This window comes from Peromyscus leucopus, chromosome 11 (assembly GCF_004664715.2).
Source record: "Peromyscus leucopus breed LL Stock chromosome 11, UCI_PerLeu_2.1, whole genome shotgun sequence".
Taxonomy (NCBI): domain Eukaryota; kingdom Metazoa; phylum Chordata; class Mammalia; order Rodentia; family Cricetidae; genus Peromyscus; species Peromyscus leucopus.
Window position 1 is genome coordinate 66,436,500 of NC_051072.1, and position 13,736 is coordinate 66,450,235.

At 38.7% G+C, this 13,736-nt stretch overlaps 1 protein-coding gene across 1 annotated transcript in view; it reads left to right on the forward strand.

The window, feature by feature from the left end:
• Adgrv1 (adhesion G protein-coupled receptor V1) overlaps window positions 1–13,736 on the forward strand; it is a 508,750-nt gene that overhangs the window by 337,939 nt on the left and 157,075 nt on the right. Inside the window, 1 exon segment of the mRNA XM_037209551.1 lies at window positions 5,677–5,855. Coding sequence (XP_037065446.1) covers window positions 5,677–5,855 — 179 coding nt within the window.

Consider the following 13,736-nt stretch of genomic DNA (forward strand, 5'->3'; position numbering starts at 1 on the left):
TGCACAGCATGCACGTTCACTTATCATACTGGTGAGCCCAACATGCATGGCTAAAATAGCAGAGATCTTGAACTATATTCACTATTCTACTTTTTCAATGTAATCCATTTCATTTTTGGAAAAGGGGAATGTGTTTGAATATGGGGATAGGCTGATTTTAAGAGACACACACACCAGCCTGAGCTCTTTGTTAGAGTGCAAGCCTCCTCAGCTCCGTGGCCCCCTTCTGTCTCCAGGCTTCCCTTTCTCTCACTGGGAAGTTACAGAGCACATGGCGGGAATGTAACAACAGCAAAGTTTGCTTATTTGAAACAAACAACCCAGAGATTCCGTGTTTGGCCAAGGCTAATTGCCCTGCCCTTCTGTTTGTTCTTGATGTATGATCACTCAGTGTGAATGCTGAAATCATTTCCCACTTCCTTAAGACACCAGGGTCATGTTTACACTAAGTTACAGTGACAGTGAGGATTTAAAATGCTGGCCTGTCTTTCCTCTGGGTTGCTGGCTAGTTGTTTTGATTTCCTTTCATTTTAGAGATAGCATATGCTAATATTACAAAACAAAAGCACTTCAGAGTGACGTCAAATCAATTGTACATCTCTCTCTTGCTATTTTGTATATTTGCCATTTTTTGCTTTATCCACAATGCCATGCTCAAAGGTAAACATTGCTAATGGTTTCCTGTGTATGCCTGCACAAATACCCCATGAGTAGACAAATATTTATAAATCTATAAACAAACACACATGTGCATCCTTGTGATTGTATATACTTTTTATATATGTATATATTTATGTTTGGAAATCTTTACTTTTACAATGTTCAACTGCACTCTTTTCTATGCTACAATATAGTTATTCTGCAATTTATTTTGTAGTCTCTAAATAATTCTGGTTAGTTTTTTATTATAAACAATATTTGTTTGCTTAGAGAGTATCCATAGAATTCCTAAATATTATGCCTTTATTATGTATGGTCACACAAGACATGCTTCCAATTGGATTACCAGATCATTTGTTAATTGAAGAACTATAATGTAAACTGTGATTGTTTGCAATATCCATATAGAGTAGAGGCAAATGGAAATGTAACTTTGCTTTTGTATTCATTTGGCTCTGTTTTCTGATCATTCTTGTCGCCATGTTAGATCACTGTAGAGCAATCTGCTTTAGTCACAGAAGACATGAGAGTCTTGTATTGTCTCTACAATCTGCTCCTCTCATTCCTAAGGTCACAGCTTAATCAAAGTCAATGTTTTAATTTGAAAGTAAAGTTTCTTTGATGAATATATTCTTACGTTGGTAGAATAGGCTTAAGTTCTCCAAATAGCCTGACTATGGAGAAACAAACTTACAAGCTCTTAATCCCTTCGTAGAGAGTGCTGGAGCATGACAACAGGAAGGGGATGCTAAAATTAGCCATGCTTTTCCTTTGTCATTGATTTAATTTGACAAGACTTCAAAAAGATTGAAGACAACACACTGATAATTACCAAGATAAAAATGACATACCCAGGAAATACTGAATTATCAAGCCTCAAAAAGCCTCGCAATTCTTTTAATGCAATAAATAATAAGAAAAGGGAAGGAGAAGGACATGTAGGAACATTTCTTAGATTTGCATCTAAAATGAATGATTAAGAACATATGGTGATGGATAGAATTAGTAGCTTGTGTGATTGCTGCTTAAATGTAATGCTATATATCAGTTCAGTGATTTTGGTGAAACAATTAATAATCAAGTATTATACAACAGCCTGGATATCATCTTTGTTCAGATGAAATTTTTGGAGTTCAAATAGCCTATTTAGCCTAAAATAAATGGTATTTCTCCTTTATATTTTACTAGTATACTAACTGTTACATGAAGATGTAGTAATGAACTGATGAATTTGTATTTATAGACTGTATAAAACCATAGTTCTGATCTATGACAACTAAAACAACAAGATGTGTGTTTGAATTTCTTATGTAGATACTTGTAGTAATGTAACCAATGTGCTTACAGATAACAGTCTTTAACTTATTCTCATGTCTACTTTATCTAGGTAGTTTCTTTGTACTTTAAATGGAATCAGTTTACAATTTTTCTAGTCCCAGTTACTAACTCTGGAAATGTAGTTTTTATGTCTCTGTTTCCTTCCTCCTGTAAGAGGAGTGAAGACAGAGAGAGACAGAGAGTACTAAAATAATACAGCACAAAACTTGCTTGGATTAAATTAGACTGATGTTCATTAACTCCTGAGGTCTACATTTATTATTCAATAAATATTGTTTAAATTCATGTTTTGCATTTAATATTTTTAAGTTTTCACTAGTTGTGTTCATCTTAAAAGGAGTTCGATTAAATAAAATCAAGTCTCCTAAAATTCCTTCTGAAACAAGGTTTTAAAGTATACACACACACACACACACACACACACACACACACACACACACACACACGTTACTTTGGAAGACAGAAGTAAACCACGTTAAGTGGATTGAAACAATTTGAATCATGACAATGGTTCGCATGTAGGATTCCTGCCTCAGCCAAAGCTAGGAGTGCAGTTTGTCTATCCACCCTTCCCTGTAGTCACACTTTCTCTCTAGACAGCTGCTACATCTCAAAATTCCCCTTATTTCCATGGACACCTTAGCTGATCGTGGGATTACAAGGTGATTCGGTGAAAGAAATTGGTCCAGACTGATCCAGACTTCCATCCCTCACCGAACCAGCTGTGACCAGCTGAACAGGGTCGTATGATGTGATACGTGGAGCTGCTGAGTCAATACTAGTATGGTTGGGGGAGGTGAGAGGCAGGGCTTAGGAAAGAGAGTTCATGACCTAGGCATGCATCTCAAAATATGCCTACCTAAATACATTTAAGTAAAATTTAAAGTAAGTGTGACTCTAATGTCATGCCTTCAATACCAGTACTTGGGAGATAGAGGCAGGAGGATGAGGAATCCATGACCATCTTTGGCTGTGTAGCAGGTTTGAGGTCATCCTACACTACACTAGATCCTACTTCCAAAAGCCTTCCAGTAGGGGCTGGAGAGATGGTCATGTGGTTAAGGGTATCTGTTGCTCTTGCAAGAAGAGCAGAGTTCAGATCTCAGGACCCAGTAACTCCAACTTCAGAGGATTGAATGCTCTCTCATGGTCTCAGCAGGCGCATATACACATATGCATAACTAAAAATAAAATGATCATTTAAAACCTTCCATATAAAGAAAGAGAGAGGAAGAAGGAAGGGAGAGACAGACAGAAAGAAAGAAGAAGGAAGGAAGGAAGGAAGGAAGGAAGAAAGAAAGAAAGAAAGAAAGGAAGAAAGAAAGAAAGAAAGAAAGAAAGAAAGAAAGAAAGAAAGGAAAGAAAGAAAGAAAAGAAAGAAAGAAAAATAAATTCAGGAAAACTTGAATGAGTTAGAGAAAATTTTACGTGTGGACCACATGCTAGTCTACAATAATTAAAATATTTTAAATAGTATTTCCATTCTATAATGTCAAAAATGGTACATAATGATAAATGCTTTCTTCATAGTATATTTCAGTGGTTAGATCCTGTTAGGAAGACATTTGCATTTTTAAAAACTGGCAAAAGATTATGACATGGAGCTAGCATGAGAACCCAGCAACACTGTTGAAGTTCTGCATGGATGAACCTAGAAATCACCTCATCCTCTCACCTTTCTCTTAGATAAGACTGTGGCAAATGTCCAGCAACAGCTGACATGTTACTGGGAGATTCAGTTATCCTAGCTGAGAATCACCATCTGTATGAAAGCAGACATTAGAGAAAACCCCCAAACTTTACCATGCTGAATCACTGTAGAAGTCACTCACTAACGCCCTCCATCTGGACAGACGTCCCTTCTGCAATGCTGGTTTATCTCACTATACAGATGTGCATAGATACACTCTTTATTAAAGTGTATCTTACATAACTAGTGTGTCTGTAGTGATCTTTAGTATGGGTGACTTTTCATCCTCTAATAGCCAGCATTGACTACTTCAGCATCCAGTACTCAGCAGTCTGCTGGTTTGAGTCTACACCCTAAGAAAAGTGTAGAAAAGGAGGTAGGGGGTAGTAACACAACAAGCTTTGACCTTAATTGCTTTTAAAGAGGAGTTAGAACAAATTTGCATAAGCAACAATTCAAAACATGCTTTATAATTACAGATATATGCAGATGTGCATAAAGATAAGGAAATAAATTCAAAGACAAAAATCTCCAAGGAACCAAATATTTTTATTCTTCCCAAGTTTAGCCTAGTATAATCCCTCAAGGCTGAAATGGTCTAGATAGGATCTTGCTCAGAAGCCTCAGTAAACAGCATCTAAAAACCTTCCCACAAACATTAGACACACTTATTTTCCACTCAAAAGGGCTTACACTGCATCATTATGACTTTGGGGCATAAGTTATTGATTCTTTCCCACATCCTTCTAGGAGATTTGAGGAATCTGATCGCGTTTTTCAGTGGTAAATACGTGTCTGCTCAGCACTTTGCATGTACTATCCCTTACTTCATCTTTCTAATAACCGTGTATGCATGCATAAGGAGATAGACTGTGCAAATGCTGTTACTTTCCAAGTTGGTCCTCCTCATGGAACATGACTGTGAGTGAAATTCGTTTATACCCACACTCCACCATATTAACTTGAGGAGGATGAGTTTTTGCAGGAAGTAGATATTATGGATGGTGGGACAGCAGTGTCATTACTATACCAAGTGACAACTGAGGCATTTGGGGAAATAAAATAATAGAAGACAGAATATATAACTACTAGATTTGGCTTTGACACAAGCTTGATTTTGTATTTGGGACCAATAATAATATTTACATGCTTTGTTTTCCTCATTCCAGCTATTCAGTCTGCTCCTCCATCCTCCTAACTCAAGGCACATGTCCCTTGTATACTTTCATCCTGAGAACTAGAAGACACATGACAATGGTTTGAATATAAAATAAACATTTCTCTTACTCATTTGGTGCCCCCTTGTTAGAATCTATGATTCAAAATAGTAAATGTCATCCCATCACTTTGAGTGATATGTCCTTAGTGGCTAGCCTGATCTCTGATACTTACTAAGTACTTGGTAAATACTAGTCAAGTGAATGAACAAGAAAGTACACACAGACAAAGCAAAACAGACCACAGTCTTTCTCGATTGTGGTCTTTTTCTCCAGTCATTGTGTGTTTGAATCAGTAGTCCCCTCCCAGATGGACACACAGTTGAGATGGAGCCTGGCCCTCCCATCTATTAGGCGCTCATATATAAAAACTGTCAAAATCCATGAAAGCCCAGACACGTTTATTTCTTTACCCTCATCATGAATTTGTTCATGTGGGAGGTGGTTTGGATGGGAGTGTGTGTTTTCAGAGGAGTATTTGCAGACACTCTCAGAAGATTGTAACAAAGTTTAAGGCAGAACAGAATAAGGAAAAGAAAAAGGCCTTTGAACTAAATAGTTCCTCACATTCCCAGAGTTTTAAAAATGTCCCAGATTTCTTGAGTAACTGAAATAATGGAATATTTTAGATAAAAATAAAAATTCAACTCACCCTATGTTTTTTAAGCTGGTCTTCACTTTTATTACTGAGTGACTCTGTCTGTCTACACCAGCAGAGTGTGTGTCTTGTACCATGAACCCAGAGCCTGCTCATGTTGTTTCCTTCTCTAGTCTGTGAACTTCTGGTACGTGCTGGTGATGAGTGATGAACACACCGAGAGGCGATACCTGCTCTTTTGCCTTCTGAGCTGGGGGCTGCCATCTTTCGTGGTGATTCTCCTCATAGTTATCCTGAGAGGAATCTATCATCAGAACATGCCACAGATCTATGGACTCATTCATGGTGACTTGTGAGTACATCCAGGCAACACGCTGCTGCTGTCTTCATTTTTTTAAACTTTCACTGGTAGCTTTACTGGTAGATGGTGGACATGGCCTGAAAGAGGGGTGTAAGTGCAGGCATTTTGGGAGACCTTTGCTTTCCTGGTGCACTTTCTGAAGCTGTCCTTTACAAACTCATTGTCTCTAGAGCAGCAAAGCTTTCTCTGGTGAGAGGTATTAAGTAGCCAACAGTAGGTTATATATTAGCCTAACAGTTTCTCCAAATTAGACAAATAGTAATATGTGACAAATCAAATCACTGTGAAAATTTTGATAATGAATCAATGGAGAATTCTGGCGTAAGCTCACATGGAAAAAATAAATCCCATTTAGTTTCTTCTCAGATGAGTTTTCCACTTTCCTTTGAAGTAGACAGTGATTATCAGTACCATCTTGGTATCTCCATCTACAGACCTTTCAGGTAACAGATTTGACATTTCAACTGCACAGAACACAGTACATGTTTAGATTTACAATAAAAAATATTTGCAATTGTAATTTCTTGAATCAAGTATCTACCAGACTCAACATAAACTATGCAAAGGTCTTACTCTTTGAGCTAAAAAAAATTCTTCTCTTGGTTTACTTAAAACAACAATATACCTGGTATGAATTCACAGAAGGTTTATAAACACCAAAGTAAACTGTAGAAGTACTGCTTTTAAAGTATATATTTTTATCATATTTGGAAACATTTTCACTTCTTTTTTTATATTGTTTTTCAAAGTTTTTAGTAGTCTGATGTTCATTGTTGATTGGACAAATTTTAAAGGAATGAGGGTGAAGTTCAAGGATGGTTTATACAGACACATCCAAGTTTTCTATGTGGGGAAAAAAAGAGAAAAATCCTGGATTCTGCCTCTGGTTTGAGTCTTAATTTAGGAATTAATCTTTTTTCTAGCTTCTTCAGTACATTCAGGGAAGTCTGCTGCCTCTGTCTGTGGAATAATATTACTTATAGAGTTGTCTGTATTTATGTAAAACAAGCAAAAGCCTATCAGTATATAAGCATATATTGAATAAGGCATGGTGAGATGCATTATAGATTCCAACAAAAACAGGGAGACATGGACAGATTAGGAGGTAAGATGGCTGGGGAGGGTGTAGGTCCAGGGAACAGCTGTACCTTCAAGGTTAGTGCCCAGCCCTACACTCCAGCCCCAATTCCATCGCCCCTTTGCATTAAAGACCCTGAATAAGAATGAAAGTATAGCCTGGGGAATAGAGAATAGCAGTTACGTCATTGGGGAAAAGGGTTACATCACTGTCCCGATCTGTTGTCTTCACACGGAACATCTTCAACAGGACGGGAGACGCTGACAGAGCAGAAGAGGCAGCAAGGCCAGCCTTAAAGGCCCCCTTGCAATTCTGACTCCACTCTTGGGAATTGGGGAAAAGGTTTTTGAAACTGACCTCACTGCTGGTGTTGTAACCAGCCCTTCTAGTTACTAGCTTCACGCACTTCCTTGGATCTTGCAGACTTCTCTCCAAACAGCCTGTTCGCACTTTCCAATAATAGTCTCCCAAGCATGTGTTGGCTGCAGAGCTGAGAGTATAGAAGAGTGGATGGATGGACTTTGCCTCTTGTTTGCGCTTTAACAGAAAGAAGAGATTCTCACTTTAGAACACAGCGCTACTATCTAAGGAATCCTGAAGTAATAACATTTTCTCAACACAATACAGTATTGCACTCATGCATGGTTTTCTAGTCCTTTAGAGTTGTTAAAAGAGAACAAAGAAAAATTCTGCTGTTGCATGTTTACAAGGGGATTAGAGAATAGTGGGGGCCATCACCCCATAGGTGCCTAAATACCAAAGACATTATCAGAACAAGGAGAGGATTTATAAAGCACATGACAACAAGGTGATGTCTTTCCTAGACATTCTTGTTAACATTCTTTATTCTTAAAAATCAAATACTTACACACACACACACACACACACACACACACACACACACACACACGACTTGTTTCTGAACCTGGTATATTACTTACTGCTTTGAAGACTACTCAGCCCCTTTTATTGACAAAACCACAAAACAAAACCTTTGTGATTATAAAGCTTAACTAGCTCCCTTACTCTAATGAAAATGAGAGAAAAAGTAAAATTTTAAAAGAAATAACCTACTTGCAAGCTTATGAGAATAATATTACTCATTTATCATATAAATTTCTGTGAAAATACAAGTTACTTTGTGGATATGGAAATGTTTGAAAGATGAAACACTATGTATGCAGAAGTCATTGCAAGGTCATTGTTGCTTCTGAACAGTTAAATAGTTAATAAGTATGTTATTGGTGTACAAAATTCGTTTCACACATGCACATCCATGACACAAATGTGATGACATACTTAGCCAAAGGCTAGCCATGTGACACATGTTCAAACACACAGGCACACACTGGCATGCTATTTGTATTTATAGTCACTTTGTCTTCTTATTGAGTCAAGAAGAACCTCTCATACTGATTACTTTATGGTATTGTATTTTGTTCATATAAATTCTAGATGATGGCAATCAGTGTCATTTCAAAATAAGAATGCACATATTTTACTGTTAAATTTTGAATGGCTAGTGCATTTTTCAAGTTTCTGCATCATTCTTTATTGAACACAGATGAATCATGAGTCAAGAGCTGGCAGCTGGTGGCCTGTGGCTGGTGGCTGGTGGCAGCTCCTTTCTTTTGTGAACTCTTTGGCAGGACAGGGCTTGTTTAGGGGAAGTTTTTTTTGTTTGTTTGTTTGTTTTTGTTTTTTTGAGACAGGGTTTCTCTGTGTAGCTTTGCACCTTTTCCTGGAACTCACTTGGTAGCCCAGGCTGGTCTCGAACTCACAGAGATGCGCCTGCCTCTGCCTCCCGAGTGCTGGGATTAAAGGCGTGCGCCACCACCGCCCGGCTTAGGGGAAGTTTTAATAAGTAATTACATATCCTCTCAGCCTTGATGAATGGGAGCCCAGCTCTCTTGCTGCTTCTAAAAGGATTGTCACAGAAGTAAGAGCTACACAAGATTGCCCACATGAACTTACTCTCAAAATGCTTTCCTCCTCAAAAAATGTCTGTCAGCAGCTAACCTGTAATAAGTGAAAGGTACACTAACTTCTCGCTGTTTTTAATACTACAGAATTAGTAGACCCAAAGTGGCTCACCTTTATATTGTAATTCCTTTTCTCCCTAATTCACATACAACTTTCCTCTTCGTTACCCGAGGAACTCGAAATTTAGAGAATTCTGTTTTCTCATAGAACTTCAGTCTCTATGTAAGGGTAGAAATTAGTTCTTATTAGTATGAAAGCATTGGAAACAACATGCCTTCTTGAGGTCTCTTTGTAGAAACTGGTGTGTGACATGCTTAGCAGTTACCCACAGAATGGTGGTGGCTTGGCAGTTATACATGTCTTTCTTGCTTGTGAGAAGATCTTTTTTCCCCCTTTTCTTTAATTAAGAAATTTTCTATTCACTTTGCATACCAACCACAGATGCCCTCTTCCCTCTTCCCACCCCCAGACTTCTCCCCAATCCACCTCCCCATCCCCACATTTTCCAAATCAAGGTCTCCCATGGGGAGTCAGCAGTAACTGGCACACTCAGCTGAGGCAGGTCCAAGCCCCTCCCCCTGCACCAAGGCTGTGCAAGGTGTCCCACCCTAGGCAGTGGGCTCCAAAAGGCCCGCCCATGTACCAGGGACAGATCCCGATCCCTCTTCCTGGGGGCTCCCCAAACAGTTCGAGCTAAACAACTGTCTCCCATATCCAGAGGGCCTAGTCTAGTCCTGGGGGCCTCCATAGCTATCAATCCACAGTTCGTGGCTTTCCACTAGTGTGGCTGGTCATCTCTGCATGTTTTTCCAGCATGATCTCGAGATCTACTGCCCACAGAATCCCTTCGAGGAGATCTTTGTAATTAAATCGTTAGTGCTTTAGTATGTGAAAGCTGCTGATTTTCTAATATTTTGTAGAATTGAAGGTCGTGTTGATTTTGTAAAATGGGAGGTCTGATGTCTTCCTTAGAATGTTGGAAAACAGTGCATTATATCTATCTGCAAGAATATCATAATGAAACCCATTAGTTTTCACAACTAATATATATACCCGTAAGACTCCATCCTTAAGAGCCATTGACCCACATGTTCTGATCAGGGTCCACTTTCCTTCAGGCAACCAGTATTTTAACCTGAAGCTGTGGCTTTTCTTGCCCACATCCTCCAGTCATGAAATATTTTCCAGTCCAACTTTTAATTCCTAACCTTTTCCTAACGCATGTCATAGTTGAGTCTTTATTGTATACCACTGCGGCTCTTTGCCCTCTCTTTGGTGTGGCAGGCTGCCTAACACACTTCCCTATTCCTAATGTCTTCACATTGCAATAATCTGCTAAATTGTTGGTGTTTTAATCCCAGTTGCTTTTTATAACTTTCTAGGTCATGGTTCAATAGGTCTCTTCTGCTGGGCACTGATGCTGGTCCTGTTTCTTAAGTTATTTCTCCAAACCATCCCCCTTTGTTACCCTTTGCAGATGAATTTCTTCCTGTGTTTTACAGTCTCTAATGTTTACATCTTTAATAACTCCAATTATTTTCCTTCAATTAGTACATCCTTATTTTTCCTCAGAGTCACAACTTAAGTATCAATTTAGTGAGTACCTATTTTCAGAGTGAAACACACCTCCTATGGTGTGCACTGAGTAGACTCATCCTTTCATGAATCTTGTGACTGTGTCAATGATACTATACTAAAACTGTGTCAGTTTTGCTACTTGAAATTCAGCCTGGACATCACTAACTAGCTATTTAAAACAAACAAACAAACAAACAAACAAACTTCATATATGCTTCATATTTCTCAGTATGCTTGAGTATGGCCTGCCTTATACAGCGATCAACATAATGAGTGTCACAATATTAAAGAAAACTGACTCTCCCTCTTCCAACAGCTATCAAATGCCAATAGCTCCTCAGCTAGCATGAAATTTCCTGACCATCTCACCCTTTCCATGCTGATACTTGGTCTGACTTGACCTTGGGCAGGTCCTTGCATGCTGTCACAATCACAGTGAGTTCATATGTGCATCTGCCATGTTGTGTCCAGAAAACATTGCTTCCAGCAGCCACTCACTGCCTCTGACCCCTAGAATCTCTTGGTACTCTCTTCTGTTTTGATACCTGAGCCTTGACTGGGGGACAGGGTGGAGATAATACAGGTGTTCCATTTAGGGTTGAACACTATATGGTCTTTTTCTCTGCATTTTGATCAGTTATGGGTCTCTGTAATTGAGAAGAAGCTGCTCTGGTGTGAGTTGAGAGATGAACTAATCTATTAGTATAATTATGTCATTAAGAGTTGTTTTATGTCTAGTTTCTTGAGTTCTTTATATATTGTGGAGATCAATCCTCTGTCAGATGTGGGGTTGGCTGTCTTTTTGTCTTATTGACTGTGTCTTTTGCCCTGCAAAAGCTTCTCAGTTTCAAGAGGTCCTATTTATTAATTGTTGGGCTCAGGGTCTGTGCTGTTGGTGTTTTATTTAGGAAATGGTCTCCGGTGCCAATGTGTTCAAGAGTGCTTCCTATTTTCTTTTCTATTAAGTTTAGTGTAACTAGACATCAAAGTACTGAACAGTCCAATTAAAAAATGGGCTAAAGAGCTAAACAGAAAATTCACAAAACAAGAACTACAAATGGCTGAAAGACATTTAAAGAAATGCTCAACATCCTTAATCATCAGAGAAATGCAAATCAAAACGACTCTGAGATACCACCTTACACCTGTTAGAATGGCTACGATCAAAAACACCAATGACAACCAATGTTGGAGAGGATGTGGAGCAAAGGGAACACTCCTCCACTGTTGGTGGTTTGTAAACTTGTACAACCACTGTGGAAATCAGTATGGCGGTTTCTCAGAAAATTAGGAATCGAACTACCTCAAGACCCAGCCATCCCACTCTTGGGCATATACCCAAGGAATGCTGACTCATACCATAAAGATACATGCTCAGCTATGTTCATAGCAGCACTATTTGTAATAGCCAGAACCTGGAAACAACCTAGATGCCCATCAATGGAAGAATGGATGAAAAAAATGTGGTACATATACACAATGGAGTACTACTCAGCAGAGAAAAACAATGAAGGCATGAAATTTGCAGGCAAATGGATGGAACTAGAAAAAAATCATCCTGAGTGAGGTAACCCAAACCCAGAAAGACAGTCATGGTATGTACTCACTCATAGGTGGATTCTAGATATAAAATAAAGAACAATCAGACCACAACCCATAGAACCATAGAGGCTATATATATAGCATGGAGGTCCCTAGGATGACTGTGGCTTATAATAAATTTCAGTTTTACTCAATTATTGAAAAAAATAACCAAATGAATGGAAACACATGAACTATGAACCAAAGGCTGAGGGGCCCCCAGCTGGATCAGGCCCTCTGAATAGGTGAGACAGTTGATTGGCTTGATCAGTTTGGGAGGCAACTAGGCAGTGGAACCAAGTCCTGTGCTCATTGCATGAGTTGGCTGTTTGAAACCTGGAGCTTATGCAGGGACACTTGGCTCAGTCTGGGAGGAAGGGACTGGACCTGCCTGGACTGAGTCTACCAAGTTGATCGCAGTCCTCGGGGGAGGAATTGTCCTGGAGGAGGTGGGGATGGGGGGTAGGCTGGGGGTAAGGGGAGGGAGTGGGAGGGGGGAGAATAGGGGAACCCATGGCTGATATGTAGAACTGAATGGTATTGTAAAATTATATATATATTAGAGCTAAAACTGTATTAACCTGCAAATTGCCTTGAAGTTTTAAACCAATAAATTCTTACTGTTAAAAAAAAAAAAAAAAAAAAAGAGTTGTTTTAGTACTATGTCCATTCAGCAGATTCTCACCTGAAGTCTGTAACCAGTACAGCCACAAGTGCTTGGTTTCAATATTTCTTCCTCTAATCAGCAAGCATGTTAATAAATATCAATAATAGTAAAAATGATGTAATAACGGTGATAAGTTGTTTTGTACTTTCAAAGTGCTTGTTTCTTCTCTTTGGTGCCAATTGACATTCAGTAAGTATTTACTGAGTTATGGTTATGTACAAAGTTCCTAGAAGCCCATTTCATGATCTACTTGAGAATCTCTTAACAAATCTTAATTTTAACCTTCCCTATTTTCCTGCTCCTGAACTGAATTATTTGTCTTATAAATGTTCAGTCCTCAGAAACAATCTAATTTTTCTAGCTGTATTAGGAAAAATGTTATTAATATAGTGTATACAACTTCATGATCTAAATTAGAACTAAGTAGAAGTAATTGTTCTCTATAGGAAATATGTTATCTTCTGAGAGTATTTTCAGTAAATTGATTAAAAGTGAGTCATGAAAAATGCTAATAAATGCAGGGAGCCTGTTTTACCTGTTTCTACAGATTGAAAAAGCAACTATCATCTAAGAAAAGAAATGCTGTGAGCACCTCTTCTTGGATTGCTGTGCTGAGGGATGTCCTAGCACCTTTGAGTGTGCACATACCCACATACACAAGCACACGCGCACACACAAACAGGAAACTTAACTAGCACATCCCACCCATTCAGATTCTAAAATAAAGAGGGATTTTGCCTCCCAGAATGTTTTTCAGATTGTTTTTTAAAGGAGTCAAGAAGTCAACCCAAGGAAAATTGTGACTACTTTCCAAAGCCACTCAGTATAAATTAGTTAATCGAGTGTGATTTCAGATGCTCACTGAATTTGAGCCTTAGTCGCTGGTCCCTACAGAATCCTCGGGTTGGGAGCATCTAACTTGTTTTCCTGAAGAGCAGGCACATCCTTCAAGCACTGCATGTTTCGGATCAGGTAGCAAAGACCT